Below are 20510 nucleotides of genomic sequence, written 5' to 3'. Positions count from 1 at the left end.
GAGATGGGAATACCAGACCATCTTACCTCCTGAGAAACCTGTATGCAGGTCAAGAAGCAACAGTTAGAACTGGAAACGGAACAACAGACTGCTTCCAAATAGGAAAAGGAGTACGTCAAGGCTGTATATTGTCACCCTGCTTATTTAACTTATATGTAGAGTTCAGTTCAATTCAGTTCAGTCGTTCAGTCATGTCCAACTCTTTGTGACCCCATGGACTGCAGCACGCCAGGCCTCCCTGTCCATCACCAACTCCCGGAGTTTCCTCAAACTCCTGTCCATTGAGTCGGTGATGCCATCCAACCATCTCATCCTCTGTTGTCCCCTTCTCTTTCGTCAATCTTTCCCAGGATCAGAGTCTTTTCAAATGAGTCAGTTCTTCGCATCAGGTGGCCAGAGTATTGTAGTTTCAGCTTCAGCACCAATCTTTCCAATGAATATTCAGGACTGATCTCCTTTAGGATGGACTGGTTGGATCTCCTTGAAGTCCAAGGGACTCTCAAGAGTCTTCTCCAACACCGCAGTTCAAAAGCACCAATTCTTCTGCGCTCAGCTTTCTTTATGGTCCAACTCTCACATTTATACTTGACCACTGGAAAAACCATAGCTTTGACAAGATGGACCTATGTTGGCAAAGTAATGTGTTTGCTTTTTAAGATGCTGTCTAGCTTGGTCATAACTTTTCTTCCAAGGAGCAAGCACCTTTTAATTTCATGGGTGCAGTCACCATCTGCAGTGATTTTGGAGCCCCCCAAAATAAAGTCTGTCACTGTTTCCACTCCCCATCTATTTTCCATGAAGTAATGGGACCAGATGCCATGATCTTAGTTTTCTGAATGTTGAGTTTTAAGCCAATTATTTCACTCTCCTGTTTCACTGTCATCAAGAGGCTCTTTAGTAGAGTACATCATGAGAAACGCTGGGCTGGATGAAGCACAAACTGGAATTAAGATTGCCAGGAGAAATATCAACAACCTCAGATATGCAGATGATACCACCCTTATGGCAGAGATTGAAGGGGAACTAAAGAGCCTCTTGATGAAGGCTAAAGAAGAGAGTGAAAAAGGCTTAACACTCAACATTCAAAAAACTAAGATCATGGCATCTGGTTCCATCACTTCATGGCAAACAGATGGGAAAAAATGGAAACAGTAGCAGATTTTATTTACTTGGGCTCCAAAATCACAGTGGATGGTGACTGCAGCCATGAAATAAAAGATGCTTTCTCCTTGGAAGAAAAGTTATGACCAACCTAGACAGCATCTTAAAAAGCAAAGACATTACTTTGCCAACAAAGGTCTGTCTAGTCAAAGCTATGGTTTTTCCAGTAGTCATGTATGGATGCAAGATTTGGACCATAAATAAAGAACTGATGCTTTTGAACTGTGATGCTGGAGAAGACTCTTGAGAGTCCCTTGGCCATCAAATCAGTCAGTCCTAAAGGAAATCAACCCTGAATATTCATTGGAAGGACTGATGCTGAAGCTCCAATACTTTGGCCACCTGATGCGAAGAGCCGACTCATTGGAAAAGACCCTGATGCTGGGAAGATTGAGAGGAGGAGAAGGGGGTGGCAGAGGATGAGATGGTTGGATGGCATCACTGACTCAATGGACATGAGTTTGCTCAAACCCCAGGAGATGGTGAAGGACAGGGAAGCCTGGTGTGCTGAAGTCCACAGGGTTGCAAAGAGTCAGACACAACTTAGAGTGAATAGGAACAGCAATCACATGATTGTTAATTCTTTTTAAGTCCTTGCCTCCAAATACAGTCACAGTCACAGTCTGAAGTGCTAGGAGTTGAGGTGTCCACGTGTGAATTCCAGGGGGACACAGTCTAGCCCATGACTGGTCCCACCCTCTGTGTTAGGCCCTCGGGGTGGTGTTGGGCAGAGCCAAGTGGGTCCCTGCCCTCTGGTGGGACAAATGTTACCAAAGGGGAAGTACAAGGGGCTGTGGAAGCAGAGTAAGGAGACCTACCTTGCCCAGGGTGGGGGGACACCCCAGGAAAACTGGCTGGCCGGGAACTAAACTCATGCAAAGCATCTGTGGAATGGCATAGTTTGATCTTAGAAAGTTGGACGTTCTGGAATTGAATACACATCAGATGAGGAAGGAACATGCTTTGTGTTTTCCCAGAAGAAGTGCAGCAAAGTTCCCCTTCCGACAAATGCAGAGGGGCAGGGCCGGCTGGAAGTGTTTTCGCTAAAATGTTTAATCACAGTTCCCCCAGGGTCCTACAGTTTTGAGTGCTAATCATCTCAGTTGCACAGCATGGTTGTACTACTTTGAGTGACTGTTAGATTGGGAAACAGTTTACATATAGTGCCGCTGTGTGTCCTTACGTCCACTGGAATGCACGGATGGTCAGTGTGTCCAGTCCCACCCGTTGCCATGGTGACCCGTCGCCCTTCCCCGCCCCCGGCAGAAGTGATCGTCGCTCTGCATCCCTCCCTGCAGGGCAGGCTCGCTCTGCGCACAGCCCTTTGTGTCTGGCTTTCCCCCTCAGCTGGCTGGTTCCGAGACCATCCAGGGTCCCGCACCCCTCCGTGGTCTCCTCCTCCTGTTGCTGAGTGTGCCCGTGTGCAGGTGGACCACAGTTTTTGTTGCCCTGTGGACGGGCACATGGGCTGTGCCGGGTTTCGCGCTGATGAAGGCAGGTGCTCTGAACATTCTCTTCCAAGGCTTCTTCTGGACATTCATGGGTCAGTGCCTAGGAGTGGAATGGCTCAGTGGTAGGGTGATGAACATTAACCTTCTGAGCAAAATGGCTTGAAAAACACAGTTTATCGAGCAACATCCTTGAATCACTTACTTATCTTTTCCCCACACATTCAGTTGAGACCAGTGTAAGCTCCTCTTCCCTGGGGGTCTGCTGTTGGTGCCAAGGAGAGAGGGCACCAGGTTATAATTGCTCAGACCCTCACAGCACCTGATACCGAGCGAAGGCGGCTAACCTCAGCCCCCAGCCTCCTGTCTCGGCCACACAAGGCCAAGGACGCCGGTGCAGCCGAGGATGGTGCCCTCGAGTTCGGTGTCTGTTCTGTAAAACTTCTGCAGATACTCAGACATACCGCCTGCGGCTGCCTCCGCAGGATGTGACCCAGAGCTGGAAGGGAAAAACAACTTGTACTGGAGTGAAGGATTTAGCGGCAGCTTTCTAATCTAAGTTGCAGGCGGAGCTTGCTGAGCCGGGAGTGCAGCTTTTTACACAGAACAAAGTGATTTCTCTTTCTTCTGAAAAATGCCCACTCTGGTTGATTGCCCAGAGCATGCACCCCTCTGTTGTAGCAGGATGGGATGAGACGGTCATCTGGTCACGAGAAGCACAGTCCCTGGGGGCAGGGAGGAGAGCTGGGGTCCACCTCCCCCTTCCCTAAGAGCTCACCCTGCCGCGGGGCTCTCTCCTTCCCCACCCTTGCTCTGTCGTGAAGGGAAACAATTCTCGGGAAACGCCAAGGTCCGTTTCTTCTGGTGGTTCTCACTTCTAGCCCTGCTGCCCGAGGAAGCTGGTCCACACATGTGCTCCTGCATTCTTTCAAATCACCGAAGGCCATTCTTGGCCGTTTGGAAAAGCTCACTAGCATGTGTGAAGCCATACTCCCAATATGTGGCCTGTTCACCTAACATGCTGTCACAAGAGTCTGGGGCTCCAGGGTGCAAGCCGGTGACACTGGGCCCTGCAGAACTTCCTGGGGCTGGCGGGGTCCGTGGGAAGCAAGCCGGGTTGGCACCTGCCCAGTGTCAGTGAACCCAGATGGCATCCTCAGCTCTAGAAAGTGAGGGTTTAAGCCTGGCAGACTCCTAGTCTCTCCATGTGTACAAACCCTTCTCTCTCTGAAATGATACCAAAAGGCCAATTATTTTTCTAAACTGACCACAAACTCTGAAGCGTTGAATGAGCCGAGTACGGCTTCCAGTTGAGCACAGACCTCAGTAGGGTCTCTGCAGGTTCTGCCAGCTGAAAAGCGTCTTCTTTGCCCAGGGGACACAGGGCGGGGCAGAGGCTGTCCCACTGAAAGGCAGGGACTGCCATGTGGGGAAGGGCTCTGGGGTCTAGAGCGAGTCTGTGGGGAGACGTTCCATTTTGGAAAACGTGCTTCACGCCCATGGTCCTCCTTCCCTGGGCTGCTCCCATTCTGTTGTCTGAGCAAACAAACAGCTTGGCTTCCTGACAGTGAAAACGTGAGTCACCCCGGCCGCTGATGCTGCCGAGTGGGGCCTTTCAGCAGCTAAAAGTCGAAGCAATGGTGACGAAGTCAGAAAAAGACCTGCACGGCTTACTGCTGCTCAGCGGCTGCGGGATTTGTTTATTGCTCAGTGGCTCCAGCTGCACAGGCAGCCATGCGACAGTTCATGAGCCAGAAAAGGGCTCTGGTTTGAGCTTATGTGAAATAGCAGGATTTTTAAAAATGTACATGACACTGGCCTTCAGATGTTTCAAGTTGTAGAAATCAGAGGGTTGGGCTGAAGGCTTAAAGAAAAACACAAAAGTACAGAAAATAGCTTTCAAATCTCTTTGTTCATGGCGTTGGTTCTGCCGGCCGAGGAAAGGACACGACGCGGGCCACGCCGCTGCGGTCAGCTCCGGCTTTGTCTAAAACAGCTGGATCATCGAATCTCTGGACTTGCCGACACCAACCCATTTCACTGAAAGGGGAAGGGGAGGCTCAGCCTAGGGCGAGGCCGGCGGAGGGGGTGGCTGGACACAGGGCACCCACCTGCCACGCCGACGTGGTTCTCCACGAACCGGATGTAGCTCTGGGCCTGCGGGGGGAGGTCCTCCCACTTCCGGGCGCCCGTGGTGTCCGCCTTCCACCCTGGCAGCGTCTCGTATTCCACCTCCACCTTCTGCAGGATCTCCTGGTTGGCTGCGGATATGGGCTGGGTGAGCTGCGTGCCGCCGACGTCCACACGGCCACGGGCCTGGGACCCCCAGCCCAGGGTCTGCTTGCCCCAGCGTTCGGGGGCAGAGAAGGCAAGCAGCCCTGCCTGGTTTTCTCAGGGCTGGGGGCTGGTTCTGGGATGCTTCCTGCTCCCCTTCCAGCCCAAGGGACACACCACCCTGGACACGGATTCCAGGGGACACCTCAGCTAAGGAATTCTGAGGCCCCCGCTTCTAAGGGGATTTGAGGTCCTGCAGTGTTAGGGTTCCTGAAGGATCTATGTTCCCCTCCTCAGGGCAAGGATCCCACTGGGTCTGGACTCCTGGCCTCACAGCAGACGCCAACCACCCCTGTGGTCAGAAATTGCTGGAAGGAGCTGTCCACCGCAAGTACATGCCCTGAGTCCCAGCGCTGCCCTGCTGTGTCCTCTTGGAGTTCAGAGTCAGTTGGTCTGGGGGACACTGGCCGAGAGGACACGTGGGGCTCCCACAGCCGAGAGTCTGCACACACATGCTGGGGGGCTACGGGGGCAGCTCGCCCACGGCCGCCGGTGCGGGTGGGGTCATCCGTGACCCCAGGCCAGGCACACAGGAAAACATCACTGCCTTTACGCTTTTTAGAAGGGACACTTGCTTGGTCACAGAAACTTCAGGGAGACCTTAAAAAATCTAACCAAAGACGTGTTTTCTTAGGTCAACATCATCATCCTATTTGTCCCAAGTTTTGAGCATCCACAGCCCGTGTCTGCTATTTCAGGTGAGTCCCCAGCTCCCGGGAGGTGGGCCTTGACCCTGGGGGTTCCCCAGGGTCTTGGGTTCAGGCTGGCCCCTGAGTCCCTCTGAGCTGTCCCCAGAGTGGGGACGCACAGGCCTCCGCTCGGGGTGAGAATCTGCCACGGACAGAAGTGGGAAGAGCCTCCGACACGGGCTGCCCTGCGTGCCCGACGCACACACATCGTCCCTTCCGCCCAAGACCAGCGGCCAAGGGCAGAGGGGCGGCGGCGCCCGCACCTGGGAAGTAGGGGATCCGCTTCCCGCCAAGCTTGTACGCCACGCCGACCTTGATCTCGTCCAGGGCGTCCAGGATGTCCAGTTTCGTCAAGGCCAGCCTGTCCAGAGCACAGGGAGAAGCCGAGGGCGGTCAGCCGCCGTCGCTGCTCCCGCCCAGCCCCACCCCTCGCTCCTCTGTTTGCAGGACTAGGACAGAGGATGGCAGAGCCCCGACGGTTAGGCCGGGAGCCCAGCACTGCCCCGTCCCCACGGCCCAGCAGAACAGGGGTCTGGATGAGTGCAGGCCCTCTGCTCTGGGCTTGCTCCCCGGCTCCAGGAGAACCTCTGCACTGCTTCCGGGGGCGGGCCACCCTCTGGCCTCTCGATGCCTCCTTCCCTGTCTATGCTCAAGAGCCAAGGCAGGGCCAGCCCCAAGGCACCCTGGACGGCCCTCCCCATCACCCCCCGGTGGCCTCGCTGTGTGGAAGGGTTTCCCCGGGGCGAGGTCACCCTGTGTGGGGAGGACTGTGGCCCTGAGCCCTGAGGCCCGGCTGCCCGGCTCCTGCGGGGTCTGGGGAGTTGGTCTGGGCCTCCGGGGGATGGGCACCCCGGGGGGCGGAGGGCGCCTCAGCACTACCCACGCGGTGAATCCGTTGACCATGTGGGCATATCTCAGGATCATCAGATCCAGCCAGCCGCAGCGCCGCTTCCTGCCCGTGGTCACGCCCCACTCGTGGCCGCGGCTCTGCAGCAGCTCCCCGATCTCCTGCGGGCGACAGGGAGGGCCCGGGGGCTGTGGGGATGGAGCCTGAGCCAGCTGCCCACCCCGCCCTCCTGCGGCCCCCTGACGACCACCCCTCCTCACGCCCGCTCGCTGCCCCAGGCCCTGGGCACGCCTGCCCCAGCTGAGCCTCTGACCAGGCCTGCCCTGGCCTCCTGGGCAGCTGAGAGAGGATCTACAGACCCCGAAGCTGCCCTCGAGCAGGCTGTGTGCTTATTCTGTGCTTCTTTCTCCGGGGTTCATAACCCTGTCCAGCACATCCCCTTCCTGCTCTGGCCCTCGCTTGCCTGCTCAGGACAGGAGCCTCGTGTCCCTCCAGCCTTGTGGGCACAAGGCCGGGGAGAGGAAGGCGGGGGCCGTCCTGAGCTTCCAGAGACACCCAAGAGGCTGGAGGGCAGTTTGCTGGGGAGTTTGGTGGGCGCTGCTCCACCCTGCTCTTATCCAGCTGAGACCAAACCCAGGCTCGCTCAGCCCCAGGAGGAAGGCAGCCTGGGCACCCAGGCGGGGCCAGAGAGAAGGCTCTCAGCGTCCTTCCTGAGCTGGGGGATCTGCGGGACAGCCACACGGCAGTTGGGGGGCGGCTGGAGCTGCAGCCTCAGCATCTTCTCTGCGGCCTCCCTGGTCCCTCCACCAGGCGCCCGTGGTCCCCCGGGGATGGGGACTCACGTTGATCTGCTCGGTGGGGAAGGCGCCGATGCCCACGCGTGTGGTGTAGGCCTTGACCACACCGTAGACCTCGCCTATGTTCTGGGGCGGGATGCCCAGGCCGGTGCACACGCCGCCCACTGTGCAGTTGGAGGATGTCACGAAGGGGTAGGTCCCTGCGAGACAGAACCAGCTGGGCTGCCACCCCACAGGAGCCCTGGCGAGGGGTTGCCCCAGTGGCCCCAGGGACCACCCATGGGGCGTGGCCAACACAGGGTGTGTATGAGCTGGAGGGGGTGGGGAGGGGGAGGGCCCCTCGGGTTTGGACAGTTCAGGTGGCCTCGGGGCTGGTGTGTCCCTGGGCCTGCGACAGTGGGGACAGCGGGGACTGTGGGGATAGAGGCCCAGGTGGGGCAGTCAGGGCTCCCGGGCCCAGCCAGTCTCTCCCTCATCCCCGTCCCTCACCCCTCATCCCCATCCCCGTCCCTCATCCCCAGCCTAGCCTCCCTTCGCCCTCCTGGCTGAGGTTGCAGGAACAGGGCAGTAGCACTGGTTCCCGGGCACAGAGGGCAGCCTGGCACGGAAGGCGAGCCCACCACAGCTGTCTCCTCGGCAGACAAAACAGGCAGGGCCCACGGGGCTCTGGCTGGGACGTACCGAAGTCAATGTCAAGGAGGGCTGCGTTGGCACCCTCCACGAGGATCTTCTTAGGGGGGCCATGGAGCGCCTCATACATGAAATAAACGCCATCTCGGACCATGGGGCGGATCCGCTCGGCGAAGCCCTGGAAGAAGGGGCCAGGATGCAAGAAGGGGGTCCACCCGGCTCTGGCCTCCTCCTCACAGCCTCTGGCTTCCAGCAAATTCCTGCCCAGCGAGGCCCTTGGTCTGCACGCATCCCTGTGGGTCCATCCCTGTCTACATCTAGAGCCCCAGACGAGGCTGGAGGAGCTGGGCCCTGGAGATTTCCAGAAGGGCTCCATGTGGACATCCTCCTGTCTCCCGCCTGCTCCGTCCCTCTAGCCCTGAGCTGGGACACCTCAAGCTCCTGCCCGCGATGGATGGGGCTGGCCTCTGTCCCCCAGCATGTCCATCCCACCCGCTCCGTCCCTATAGCAGTGAGCTGGGATGCCTTTGCCTCCTGCCCCAGACCGACAGGGTCTGCCTATGGCCCCCGGCATGTCCAGGGACGTTTCCTCAGAGAGGACTCAAGGGGCCAGGCCAGCGGGTGAGCCCCTGGCCTCCTGAGAAGACCGCCAACCGGGGTCCCCCACAGGAGGCCTGTGGTCCCCGAGCCCAGCCACCGGGAAATAAGGCCCCGTTCTAGGCGTGCCGCGGCAGCGTGCACAGCTGTGGAGGGACCCTCAGTGGGGCTGGGCCTGCCCGATGCCGGGGTGCTCAGCTCTACCTTGAGCCTTTTGAGTTGACCTTCAACGTCCACTTCCAAACTGGGGAACATGGACTGGTGCTGGCGTGCCAGGTTCTTGAATCTGCGGAAGCAACAGTGACTGCCACCCCGTCTGCCCAGAGCCCCGCGCCCGCCTCCCTGGCCCGGCTTCCCCCAGCCCAGGGCCGGGGACGGGTCAGGTACCGGGAGGAGAACTCGTCGAAGTCAGACAGGAGGTCGCAGATGCGGAGGCCGGTGCGGGCGGCCTTGGACGAGTAGGCCGGCCCGATCCCCTTCCGGGTCGTGCCGATGCTGTAAGACAGGCCGAGGGCCGTGAGCTTGGGGGGCCCAGGCAGGCCTGCTGGAACTGGGGGGGAGCCTGGAAACCGGGGCCCCCAGCCAGCTCTCAGCGTCCACTCCCCTAAACCAAGGTCGAGCCGGGCGATGCCCGAGGGCCCTTCCGAGCTGCAGCCCCAAGGGCCGGGCTGCCGTGGGAACCCCTGGATGCCTCTGACAGCACGCTCCAGGACTGGGAGCTACGGGGGCGGCGCGTGGGTCCAAGTCCCGGCCCTGGCCCTGCCGTGGCCCCCGAGGCCCAGTGCCCGGCGGTGCCCTCCCTGGCCCGGCTGCCTTCTGCCCAGCACTGAGGCTGGTGCTCTGGGCACCTGCCATCTCCTCAGAGCTGGAACCTGTCAGTGCCACCCTGTACCCACTGCCGACCACAGCCCAGCCCAGGTCAGCGAGCGTGGATGCTCAGCATTGCCACCTGTATGTGGCCAAGCCCTGTGTGTGCACTTGTGCATGAGCGTGTGTGTGCATGTGTGTGCGTGCATGTTCCGATGTGAGCATGTGTGCACTGCGTGTGAGCGTATGTGTGCATGTGTGTGCATGTGTGTTCCGATGTGAGCATGTGTGCACTTGCGTGTGAGCGTGTGCTGTGCCTACATGTGTGTGCGTGTGTGTCCCTCTGTACGAGTGTACACGGCCGTGTGTGTAATCTATGCACATTATGTGTGTGCGTGTGTCCCTCTGTACGAGTGTACATGGCCGTGTGTGTGTAATCTATGCACGTGCATGCACTGGTTGTGCGTGTGTGCACACGTGTGTGAGAGGCAGGATTCTGGCCTGCTTTGCTCCCATCCCGGCTTTGACACTGTCCCTGGCCCACTGCAGTGAACATCTCTGGAGAACCAGTGACTGGCCATCCAGGCGGCTAGGCAGGCTTTGGCGCCCGCTGGAGCTTCGGTCAAGGCTGGCCTGGGATTCCAGCAGGGGTGGGGGGCGCAGCAGGTGATGGACGGCACGGGCGCTCCTGGGGGTTGCCCTGGGGAGGACCGCATGGCCCTGGGAGAGGTGGCTCGCCTGAGCTTCAGGGTTGGGGAGGCGTGGGGTGAACTGACGGATGCTGTCCTCAGGGCTCCTGGTGGACGCACGCACCCCTGCACCCAACACGCCCCCAGCTCTGTGGCCGCGGACTTGGGGCGGGGGGGAGCGCAGACGCCACTCACTTCTTGCCCTCCTGGGCCTGCCGCTGCACCTCCTGGAGCCCGTCCACCGCCTGGTGAAAGTCAAACACTGCCGGCCGGGCAGGCAGGAGCATCGCGGGCGAGAGAGACAGAGGGTTACAGGGCCTCTGGGGACACCACAGGCCCCTCCCCCAGGCCTCAGCTTCTCCATCTGCCTGTGCTGGCAGTCATCCTGACCCAGCGCGGCCTTGGAGAAGGCCTGGGGGGCCCGGGGTCACTTGTTCACAGGCGGGCAGGGAGGCCCCGGGACTCACCAAGGTGGGCCCGGTCAGAGATGACGAGCCTCTTCTCCCAGTCCTTCAGGCCTGCAGACACGGCATGCGGTTGGTGACGGGCCCTCCCCCGGGGACCTGGAGACATCCACCCGTGTCCCCACGGGCGGCTGTGTCTCCTCACGGGCTCCGTACCGGCGCCTCCCAGAGCCCACATCCCGGGGCCAGGGCCTGCTGGCTCCTTTCGCGCCTGCGCTGAGCCTGGGCCCAAGGCGGAGGCTCTGTTCCGTCCAGGGCACCTCAGGGATGCAGTGTCACCCACCTGCTTCTAGACAACCACCGGGGGCCCACCTGCCCGCACGCCTGGCCAGCGGCCTTGGTCAGTGCCTGCCCGCCTCCTGCCCCTGAGCAGCCCCCAGGGACCACACCCTTCCCTGCAGGGATGTCGGCCCAACCGTCCCCAGTCTCGGGACATCAGGGTCGTAGCCCAGCCTCAGGGCTCTGTCCTGGAGAGCCCGCGTCTGCAGCTCGTGGCGTCACCGGCCCCCAGTGTCATGAAAGCTCACCTGCAACAGGGAGGCTGTGGACTGAAGCCAAAGGCTGGGCCCCTGGACTGACTGCCTGCGCTCAGGCTTCCGGTGTGAGCAAGGCCAGCAGGCCCGGGCCGGGACCCAGGGTGGAAGCCGCGCCACCCGCCCGCCTGCCACTGCCGTCGGCAGAAACCACACGGGGAGCACCGCCAGCTCGGCCGCGGGAGCATGCACGGCCCCCTGGCGGCGCGGCTCCGCGGGGACATGACCTACCTTTCTTCTCGTTCTTCTCTGCCTCTTCAAACAAGCCCGGCAAGTGGACGACCACTCCATTGCCTGAGACACATGGACACGAGATTGGATTGGGTCACAGACAGAGGGACTCCACACTTAAAACGCCGTGAAACTCACGCCCTTGCACTGACAGCTGCCTCGTTCATGATGGCTAAGATGGGGAAACAGCCCAGCTGTCCGTTAGTGGACATCAATGATGGATAAAGAAAATGTGGTACAGCCACACAACGGGATTATTATACAGCCGTGAAAAGGAAGAGCGTGCTGCCACAGGCTGCCACACAGATGGATGTAGCACACTACATAAAGTGAAGTAACTGTGGAAGTGCTCGTCGCTCAGCCGTGTCTGACTCTTTGTGACCCTGTGGATGGTAGCCAGCCGGGCTCCTCTGTCTATGGAATTCTCCAGGCAAGAATACCGGAGTGGGTAACTATTCCCTTCTCCAGGGGATCTTCCCCACCCAGGGACGGAACCTGGGTCTCCTGCATGGCAGGGCAGATGCTTTACCATCTGAGCCACCAGAGAAGCCCCCTGTGAAATAAATAATAAATAAATAAAGTGAAGTAAGTCAGACACTAAAGGCCACTCTCTGTATGACCCCCTTGTATGAAGTCCCCCCTTGTACAAGGTCCCCCCTTGTACGAGGTCCCTGGCGGAGTCAGACTCGCAGGGACAGAGGGCAGGGTGCTGGGGGCCGGGGGCGAGGGGAGGGAAAGGGGATGGAGAGCTCAGGGGGGACAGGGCTCTGCAGATGGACCTGCTGATGCTGCATGACAATACTAATGTACTTGATGCTACTGAACTGGACGGTTAAAAGTGGTTAAGATGGAAACTTTTTTTTTTTTTTTTGCCATGAGAAGGAGCTTAATAATTCTCATTAAGATGCTAAATTCCCAAGATGCAGTTCGGAAGAAATGAGTGGTTAAATTGCACGCTGGGCCAACGTTCCCCGATTGTCACATAGCTCGCTGTCAGCTGTGTGGTGGGTCGGGGTCAGCTCAGATGTGGTCAGCTCACATCTGGTCAACTCAGACCTGCCTGTCCCCTCCTAAGACTTGGCTGTCAGGCAACTGAGCTGCCCAGGCTTCTAAGAAGATTCCGCATTTCAAAAAAAATCAGTGCACAGATCTGGGGTTGCCAACTGTTTTGCCACAAAAGGGCATTTACAAAAAAAGTGTGTGGCCACTGTTTCATCAAATAGAGGGAATCTGAATACCAGAAAGGAAGTAGGGCATAAAATTTAGAAGAAAATACATGAATTTACATAAAATAAATTCTGTATTATGAAAGATGGAAAGTTTATATTATGTGTACTCTATCACAATAAAAAATGGTCCAAACAAAAGCCTTCATTTACAGAGACAGCAGATGAGGGCTGCTGGGGGAGGTGTTCAGGAGGGAGAAAGTGTCTGAGCTGGGACGGATGCACCATCCTACCCTCCCGGGGCGCATTTCATGGTGCCTAAGTTATACCTCAACAGAGCTGTCGTGCTTGATTTACACAGAAACGGGAAAGCAGGAGGTGGGGACAAACACAGCCTCCAGCTGTTTGGTCTCGGGAGCCAGGCCTCCCCATCCCCGTAAAAGTGAAGGGGGTTCTGCAGAGGGCAGGCACCAAGCCCAGCCAAGGAGGGGGCTCACCACGGCCACGAGCTCACTGGGGGCCCAGGCTGAAGCCAAGGCTGCCCCTTCCTCTGAAACCAAAGCCTGCTGGGTGGGGCCCCCGTGGCCTTCCTGGGTGGTGCGTCCCCCGGGGGGCCAGGATTGGCGGAGGGAGACAGGACACAGGTCCAGACGGGAGTGGCTCAGAGGCGGCAAGCCACACCAAGCTCGAAAGGTCATCTAAATGCCAGGAGCCTCGAGATGGCCACGGGGCGGGGCCTGGCGGGGGTGCCGCGTGAGCGCTGGCACGTCCCGCCCTTGCTGAAGGGCTCCCATCAGTGTCTGGCCGGGCTGGCCCCTGCCCATGCTCCTGGGGGCCGCTGGCCCCCATCCACCCCCGGCTCCCGGGACACCGGGCAGACTCCTCTCCCCTCCTCGCAGCGAGCGGTGCTTCCTTGGCCTGGTTCCCACCCAGTGGTGCCCAGCAGCCTCCTGGGGCAGAGACTTGGCCCCTGGGCGCGGGGTCCCTGGTGAGCTGGGGTCCTCAGCCTCCACTGGGCCCAGTCCACACCCATGGAGAAGCCCATGGGCCATGCCCTTTCCTGCTCAGCCTGACTGCCCACCACCCCCCAGATCCACTGCTGCCATAGCGTCCCTGGGCTCACACCCAGGGCTGGACCCGTGCCACCAGCGGGCACACACTCGCTGTGCCAGCCCTGCTTCCTGGGGTGGGGGGGGCCGGGCAGTGAGTCACACGTGTGGCCCTGCTCAGCGGTGGAAAAAGCCAGAAGGAAAAGTCCCCGAAGCTCCCGGAGAGTGTCCTGGAGGGGTGGGCAGGAGAGGGCGATGGGAAGGGGTGGGGGAGGGGGCTGCTCAGGGGCTAGAGGAGGGCGGGGGACAGCTGCCCATGGAGAGCCCCACGCAGACCCACAGGGAGCCAGACCCACAACGTTTGCACACTCACCCATGGGCATAACACGCACACACACTCACAGGCACGCACACATGTACACAGACTCACACACGTGACACCCACACTTGCCATACACACGCATGCACACCCACACCCTCACTCACTCACACACACGCCTACAGGCTTGCACACACACACACACCCCGGGAGTCTGAGCGCTCGGGGAGCCTCCTGCACCCTCCATCCGTCCCTCCATCCCAGGAGTGGGGAGGAGGGGGTCCTGGGCTCCGAGTGGGGCCCCGAGGCGGGGTCCCCAGATCAGAGGCCTCTGCAAGGGGTCTCGGTGGGGCTGGAACCTTGACCTTCCGGGCCCAGCCCTGCGCCCTGCTGCGTCCAGCCTGTATATGGACCCCCAGGCTCGATGACCTCCAGGCCTCTTCCACTCACATCCATGGGTTCCCGGGCTGCAGTGCAGGCGGGCGGGCAGGTGGGCACTCACCGATGAAGGACACGGCCTTGGGGTTGATGATGCCGCTGGGCAGCAGGTGGAAGTCGTACTCCTTGCCGTCCACCACCACGGTGTGGCCAGCATTGTTGCCTCCCTGGGGACAGAAACCTGATCGGCATCCACCCGGGGAAGACTGCCTGGCGCCTGGCTCACTCGGGCAGCTCTAAACGCAGGCGCTCAGGAGCCCCCTCTGCGCTGCCCGGGTGGCAGGAGTGTGAGACGCCATCTCTGCTTGGGCGTGGGGAGCCTGGTCCAGTGGCTGGCTCTGATGCATGTCTGGGGTGCCAGGGCCTGGCTGGGGCACTGGGTCCAAGAGAGAGGCCGGCCCCCACACCCAGGACCCTCTCGGGCTGACGCTCCGGGAAGGCCAGCTCAGTGAAGCCCCTGAAGCCTCCATAGGTTCAGAACCCTGCCTGCCCGCCCACAACTCCCTCTGGGGTTCCTCCTCTGATGCAGGGATGATGCAGGGAGCACGGATTCAGGCCCCGCTGCCACACAGCCTGACCTCCGAGGGGGCAGAGGGCAGGCAGGCAGCACAGCCTTTTCGGGACCAGGAGCCGGCGTGCAACAGCAGGCCTTCCCTTGGGCCTGCGCCTCCCACCTAGGAATAAAGCGGGAAAAACCATCCTGAGGCCAACTGGGGTGTGGGGGTAGCCAGGAGGAGGCCCCACGTAGGAGGGAAGCAAGACTCCAGTCCCAGGTCTGGGCTCTAGAGGCCAGTGCGGGCCCCAACGCGGGGCCCCGGAGCCAGTGAGCAGGGGCCGGGGAGGAGACACGTCCTGGCTGCTGCCCGAGGCCTCGGAGCCCCACCAGCTCACCTCCTGCAAGGCACTCACATATCCCTGGGGCCCCTCCACGGCTGGGCCCCCGCCCCCCACACCCCGCTGTCCTCCTGGCTGGCAGAGGAGGCGATGGCCACTGGCTGTGAGGGTTCCAGCACCTGCGCCCCTCAGGGCCCAGCAGAGAGACAAGCCCCACACGTGCGCGTGGTCGCTCCCTGCCTGGCCAGGCCTGGCCAAACGAGGGCCGTGTCCTCCCCCAGGGGCACCTGCTCCTTGCAGCAGGGCTGGGGAGGTTCACACACCTTCCGTCTCCCCTACGGAAAGGGCCCAGGCGGGGGTGGGGGGGACCCAGGCCGGGGCACTTTCTCCTGGACCTCCCTCACTTCACACTCGGGCAATTTAAGGAGAGCAGCCGGAGCCCGACCGCCCCTCAACGCCCCTTTCCCAGCCTCCGTCCCAGCCGCCCCCGATGGCCCTGCAGACACCAAGGGTTCCATGTGTCATGTGGATGTGCAGAGGCCTGTCTGGAATGACCCTGGGATTGGGGGGCTGGGGCAGGTTTGCCTCTAACTGACCCCTGGGGTCACTGGGGTCCCGGTGTGTGTCCTGGGGCCAGTGACCCCCAGAGGCCCCATCCTTACTCTGCCCTCACCTTGGGACACGTGCAGCGCCTCCCCGCACACGAGGTTCTCTGTGTAGTTCATGCCCCTGGTAACCTTTGCCACGTAGGTGGGGCAACCTGGCGGAGGGTGGGGGGACCCGAGATCCCAGGAAAGGAGTTTGCAGCGAGACTGGGTGGCGGGCCAACGGCCTCCCTGCAGACACTCTCCCTGTGAGCCAGGCCCGCCCCCAGCTGCGTCCTGCCTGCCGTGGCGGGGGCCTAGACACTCTGCCCTCTCCCTGGTTCTCAAGTGCCCAGTGCCAGCGTCAGCTGGGCCGAGCACACTCCACCTTCGTTTGGGGTAAACACCAGTGCCTAGGAACAGGCGCAGACCGCCGTGGGTCCCTGGGCGGCAAATGACCCCCACTGGCTACAGGGCCCAGGCACCAGGCCACGGTCCACTCCCGGAGTGTAAGCCAGCCCTGGACACTGAGCTCGGGGCCGGCTGACCTGAGGGCGCCCTTCCCGGCAGCTCTGCAGAGGTCCAGGCGACCGTCCCAGAGACCCCCGTCTGCCCTCTCCCAGGGCGTGGGTGAGGTCGGGGCAGGGATATACCACCCGTCTGTCGTCCACAGGCCGGGAGAGCTGGGGGCATGGCTGGGAAAAGCCACCTAAAGGGACAGCTGGTTCAGAGTCCCAGGCCCAGCCTGGCGGCCCCCTCAGGGCCTTTGCCCCCGGGCTGCACTGTCTCCCTGTCCCCCCAGGTGGACAGGCTCTGGAGGCTCCCATCCGTAGTGACCGGGAGCCAGCCTCACCCCTCTCTCATGCCTGGGGGGGCCTCTGCCTCCCTCCAGGTCCTCCCCTCCATGATGGAGCCTCAGGGCAGGAACAGCCAGCTCAGAGTCCCCAGGGACGCTGACACCGCCCCCACGGCCTGGCCGGGCACTCAAAGTCCCCAGTGGATGCCCCCACCAGGTGCCGCAAGTGGAGCTTTCTCGCTCAAGGACACAGCAACAGGACCAAGGCCGGCCCGCTCCGAGATCTGACCAGCCCCGACGCTTCCTGTCTCTGCAGGTGTCCTCCAGCCCACCCTCTCTGGGGCCAGCGCAGAGTGGACGAACAAGGCACAGAGGGTGGGTGTGGGCGGCAGGCCTCCGAGGCTGTGACTCTGCTCGCGGCCCTGGGCGTGGCCGCGGGCGGAGCCTCTGGGCGTGGCCGCGGGCGGAGGCGGAGCCTCTGGGCGGCCACAGAGAAGCGGGTTTTTTCAGAATCCCGCCCAGCCAGGGGTCTGCCCTCCGGGTGGAGAGCCTTGTGAACTGGCCCCCACCCCCACCGTGGTCTGGGTGAAAGCGTGGAGGTCGCGAGCCCAGGCAGTCCTCGCGCGCCTCTTTTTGGGTGTCTGCTCTCAGGGACTCTACCATCGGTTCACCCATCCGTCCATTCACCCCAAACAGAACTGCTCTGCGAGTGAGGCACCGGAGTGAGGGAGAGGGGAGGGCAGGAGCCCCAGGTGGGTGCACAGGTCTCCCCTGCTCAGGGCCACGACTGCCCAGGTGACCCTGCGGAGGCTCTCCCCCTGGAGAGGCTCCCCCTGGAGGAGGACAGGTGTCATCAGAGGCTGCACACGTGGAGGCACTACCGGGCGTCTCCCCCAGAGCCCCCGACCCGGGAGGCCCCTGGACCAGCCTGGGGTTCGGGGAGGGGGGGCGGGCATTCCCGGCCTCCCTCCCTGGGAGAGAGATCCCAGAGCACCGACAAGACACAGGACGCGGCCCCTCACCCCGCAGGAGTGAGACCACTGTGCCCTTGGTCACAGCTCCGGGGAGCTGATGGCGCCCACAGGGGCATCCCGCGCTGGACTCCTGCACCGAGCCGCCTCACTGCCCTTGGAGGGGGAAATTGTATATAAATCCTGCCCGGGTCGCCCTGAGGCCTCGGGGCCGTTGTGGGGCCCAAAGCCTGCTGAAGGCAACTCTGGAAACGGAGGGAGGGCTGGCACCGTGTCCTGGGGACAGGACGCGGCGTGGGAGGAGGCGTGACCGGGGCCCTGACAGGCAGGCCAGGCGCGTGGGCTCTCCGGTTCCCATCTGGACGGGTTAGGAGGTGGGGCAAGTCAAACAGCAGGAAGGATGCCCGCGGGCACCGCAAGAGAAAGCCCGGCGCAGGGGCGGGGTCTCCCAGGGAGTGGGCGGAGCGCGCGGCCTGCAAAGGGCGGAGGGAGCCGGAGGCGGCTCGGGGTCGCTGTCGTGCGGCTGCTGCGGGACCTGGGCCAGGAAGAGGGAGGGGGCGTTGGGTGGAGAGTGAGGGGAGAAGGGAGCCCTTGAGCCATAGGGGCCCGGAGCAGCCTCCGGACTTGCGCCCAGGCTGCAGGGGGCCTCCCGACGCCGGGGGAGGGTCGGGCCCCATCCACACGGGGAGACGGAGGCAAACAGAACAGCAGGGGGCTAAGGCCCAGGTCTCTGGACCCTAAGGAAGGTCTTGGGGGTCTTGCGGTGCATGCTGACCGCGGGCCCCAAACCCCCGAGATGGGGAGCACCGAGGGTGGCCACTGGGGGCGCCTCTGGGCAGGTGGAAAATGAGTTCCCCTGAGCCAGGCCGCTGAAGGGCTTCCCAGGTGGACCGAAGCCCAGACGGAAGACGGGCCTGCGGGCGCCGGGAGGGGGTGGCGGAAGCCGGTGCAGCGGCAGGACCAAAGTAGGGTCCCCGGGCGGCCACGGGGGTCGCGGCTGCCGCTCGGGATGACCCCAGGCCCAGGTGACAGGCCAGGCGACCCTTCTGGTCATGGGCTGGCTGGCTTCAGCCCTTCTAGACAGCCACCCAGGCAGGGCTGGGGCCCCAGCCCACCCTGTCCCCCACCCGTGACTCTGTGGCCAGCTGCCCGCTGCCCGCTGCCCTGGCCCATAGCTCCGAGATCGACCCAGTTCTGGGGCCAAGTGCTGTGTGAAGGCCACAACTCTGGGCTCCAGGCAAAAGCAGTCCTCCCAGGGTGGGGGCTGGACTCTCCCTGTGCCAACCGGAGCCCAGCGCTGGTGCCAGGCGGGTGTGGCACGCGGGAGGACCCATATGTGCGTCTTATTCTAACGGCTCAGTGGCTCTGGTCCCGTTTCCCTGCCTCACCAGCTTGTTCGGAGGCTGGAGGTGAGAAATCACGGTGGGCTCCCAGGACAGCTGGAGGCCTGCAGGGGGAGACTGGATCTCAGGGAGAAGCTGGGTCAGGGAGAGGGTGCCGTGTGGGCTCCCGCTTGGGCGGGGGGCTCCAGGCGGCTCTGCCCTTGCTTGGTCCCGCCCACGGCTCTCACAAGCAACAGGAGAGGGCAGGGCTCGGCCTGCCGACCCAGGTGGCAGAGCAGGGAGGGCCTTCCTCCAGAACCGCGTCAACAGTGGGGAGCCCGGCGGTTCCGAGGCGAGGGCCCTCACGGACACCTACCAAGCCCCGAGGTCACTTCGAGGAGGGTGGGTGAGGCTGCCCAGAGCGGGCAGGTCACACGGAGGGCCCTGGGCATCACGGCTGGAGCAGGCAGGCCCCCCGAGGGGACATGCAGCAGAAGGCTGCACCCCAGGGGCCAGGGGAAGGGGTGTGGACTTGCTCGCTGTGGCTGAGGGGCTGAGACGGTGGGAGGCTCCCGCTACTCCAGGAGGCCACAGTCGGCCTGCGAGAAGCGTCTGCCCCAGTGGGCATGCTGCCCCCCACCCCACAGTGGCGCTGAGTCCTGGGCCCCTCCTGGCAGGAGCTCAGGTGTGAGGTGCCCAGGGGGTGTCCCTTCCTCACTTCTGGCAGCCTCCCCGCATGGGGCTGTGAGCCTCAGGAGCAGTGTACCCCTCCAGGCCATCCCCTTGCACCCCGAGCGCGGCACGGCCCCGAGGGGTGCAGGAGACAACAGACGGGGTGCAGAGAGCAGCCCGCAGCGGGCAGGGGCCCTTGGGGGACAGAGCTTGTGTCTGGCGTCCTGGGTGGCACCCCCAGCCTCGGGGTCACCCTGGCCAGAAGACCCAGGCTCCTCCCTCTCCTTCTTCGGGCCCTGGCCTGCAGTCCTGCCTGGGTCTCTGCCCCCACTTGGCTGACCCTCCACGGCTCCGAGAGGCCATGCCCGCTCCCACTCTGGGCTCCAGCCGGCAGCCTCCTCCCGCACACTGACCCCTTGTGGTCAGCCAGCCCTGTCCCAGCCCTAGACAGAAGGAGGAAGTGTGGAGTCTGGGTGGCCTCCAAGCCACTGGGGATCTGGGGTCCCCGCCTCGCCCCCCACAGTGCCCGCCCCAGTGTCACACCCATGGCACACCCAACCCCCTGAGGATCGAGTGTCCCCAGCTCAGCGACTTGTATTTATAGCTCGGCCCCTGGCCCACGGGCCTGGGGGTGGGGCCGGCGGGGAAGGCGGGGTCCCTGGGGGAGACCGTGGGCGAGGGAAGACGGTCTGCCCCGAGTGGGTGGGGGTGGCGGCTGGGGAGGGTGTCCCCAGAGGGAAGGCGTCAAGGGGCGTGTTGGGGAGGGCGGGAGGGCAGGGAGGGCAGGGTCCGTCTGGCTCGGGGTGGGGGAGGGGCCCGGCGCCCGGCCCGCACCTGGCAGCGGCTGACGACGTCGGCGTCCGTGGCCAGCAGGTCCACCACCTTGCCTTTGCCCTCGTCCCCCCACTGCGCGCCCAGCACCACGGTCACCCGGGAGCCGGTGGTCGCCGCCTCGTGCTGTAGCCGCCCCCGCTTGACGCCGCCCGCGCTGGGGGGCCGATCGTTAGAGGCTCGGGTCCCGGACATGCTGGCTCGGTTCGTCCTCTGCGCTGGGCCGCGCGACAGCCCGCCGCACCCGCGCGCCGCGCCATTAAAAGGAGCCGGCCCGGGGCGGGGGGCGGGGCCGGGGCGG

The 20510-nt window shown here is 62.4% G+C and overlaps 1 protein-coding gene across 6 annotated transcripts; it reads right to left on the bottom strand.

Moving 5' to 3' along the window:
• Window positions 1–1145: 1145 nt before the first annotated feature.
• On the bottom strand, window positions 1146–20485 carry ADSS1 (adenylosuccinate synthase 1). Of its 6 annotated transcripts, none has more exons than XM_061395535.1 (13): window positions 20213–20469; window positions 14264–14366; window positions 11228–11290; window positions 10467–10562; window positions 10195–10261; window positions 8891–8998; window positions 8708–8789; window positions 7958–8084; window positions 7322–7476; window positions 6512–6640; window positions 5896–5993; window positions 4721–4870; window positions 1146–2712 (listed from the first exon to the last, which is right to left on the bottom strand). In XM_061395535.1, exons 1-13 carry the CDS (start codon window positions 20402–20404, stop codon window positions 2706–2708), a joined length of 1377 nt encoding a protein of 458 aa, XP_061251519.1. In that variant the 5' UTR covers window positions 20405–20469; the 3' UTR covers window positions 1146–2705. The 6 variants fall into 6 exon arrangements, with proteins under 6 accessions (XP_061251519.1, XP_061251518.1, XP_061251520.1 ...); XM_061395534.1 differs by having other exon boundaries at window positions 6516–6640; window positions 20213–20468; XM_061395536.1 differs by lacking the exon at window positions 1146–2712 and adding an exon at window positions 4284–4649 and having other exon boundaries at window positions 6516–6640; window positions 10467–10517; window positions 20213–20485.
• Between the last annotated feature and the right edge of the window lie 25 nt (window positions 20486–20510).

Source organism: Bos javanicus, chromosome 21 (assembly GCF_032452875.1).
Source record: "Bos javanicus breed banteng chromosome 21, ARS-OSU_banteng_1.0, whole genome shotgun sequence".
In the NCBI taxonomy this organism is placed as follows: domain Eukaryota; kingdom Metazoa; phylum Chordata; class Mammalia; order Artiodactyla; family Bovidae; genus Bos; species Bos javanicus.
This window is presented reverse-complemented; position numbering and strand designations above follow the sequence as displayed.

Excerpts from the sequence above, each read along its gene's own strand:
- ADSS1 (XM_061395531.1), bottom strand. The coding sequence starts at position 20,404 with ATGTCCGGGACCCGAGCCTCTAACGATCGGCCCCCCAGCGCGGGCGGC. Across the intron at positions 10,262-10,466 it reads CTCTGACCGGGCCCACCTTG|TGTTTGACTTTCACCAGGCG; the intron begins GTGAGTCCCGGG and ends CCCGGCCGGCAG. Across the intron at positions 7,477-7,957 it reads CCTCCTTGACATTGACTTCG|GGACCTACCCCTTCGTGACA; the intron begins GTACGTCCCAGC and ends TCTGTCTCGCAG.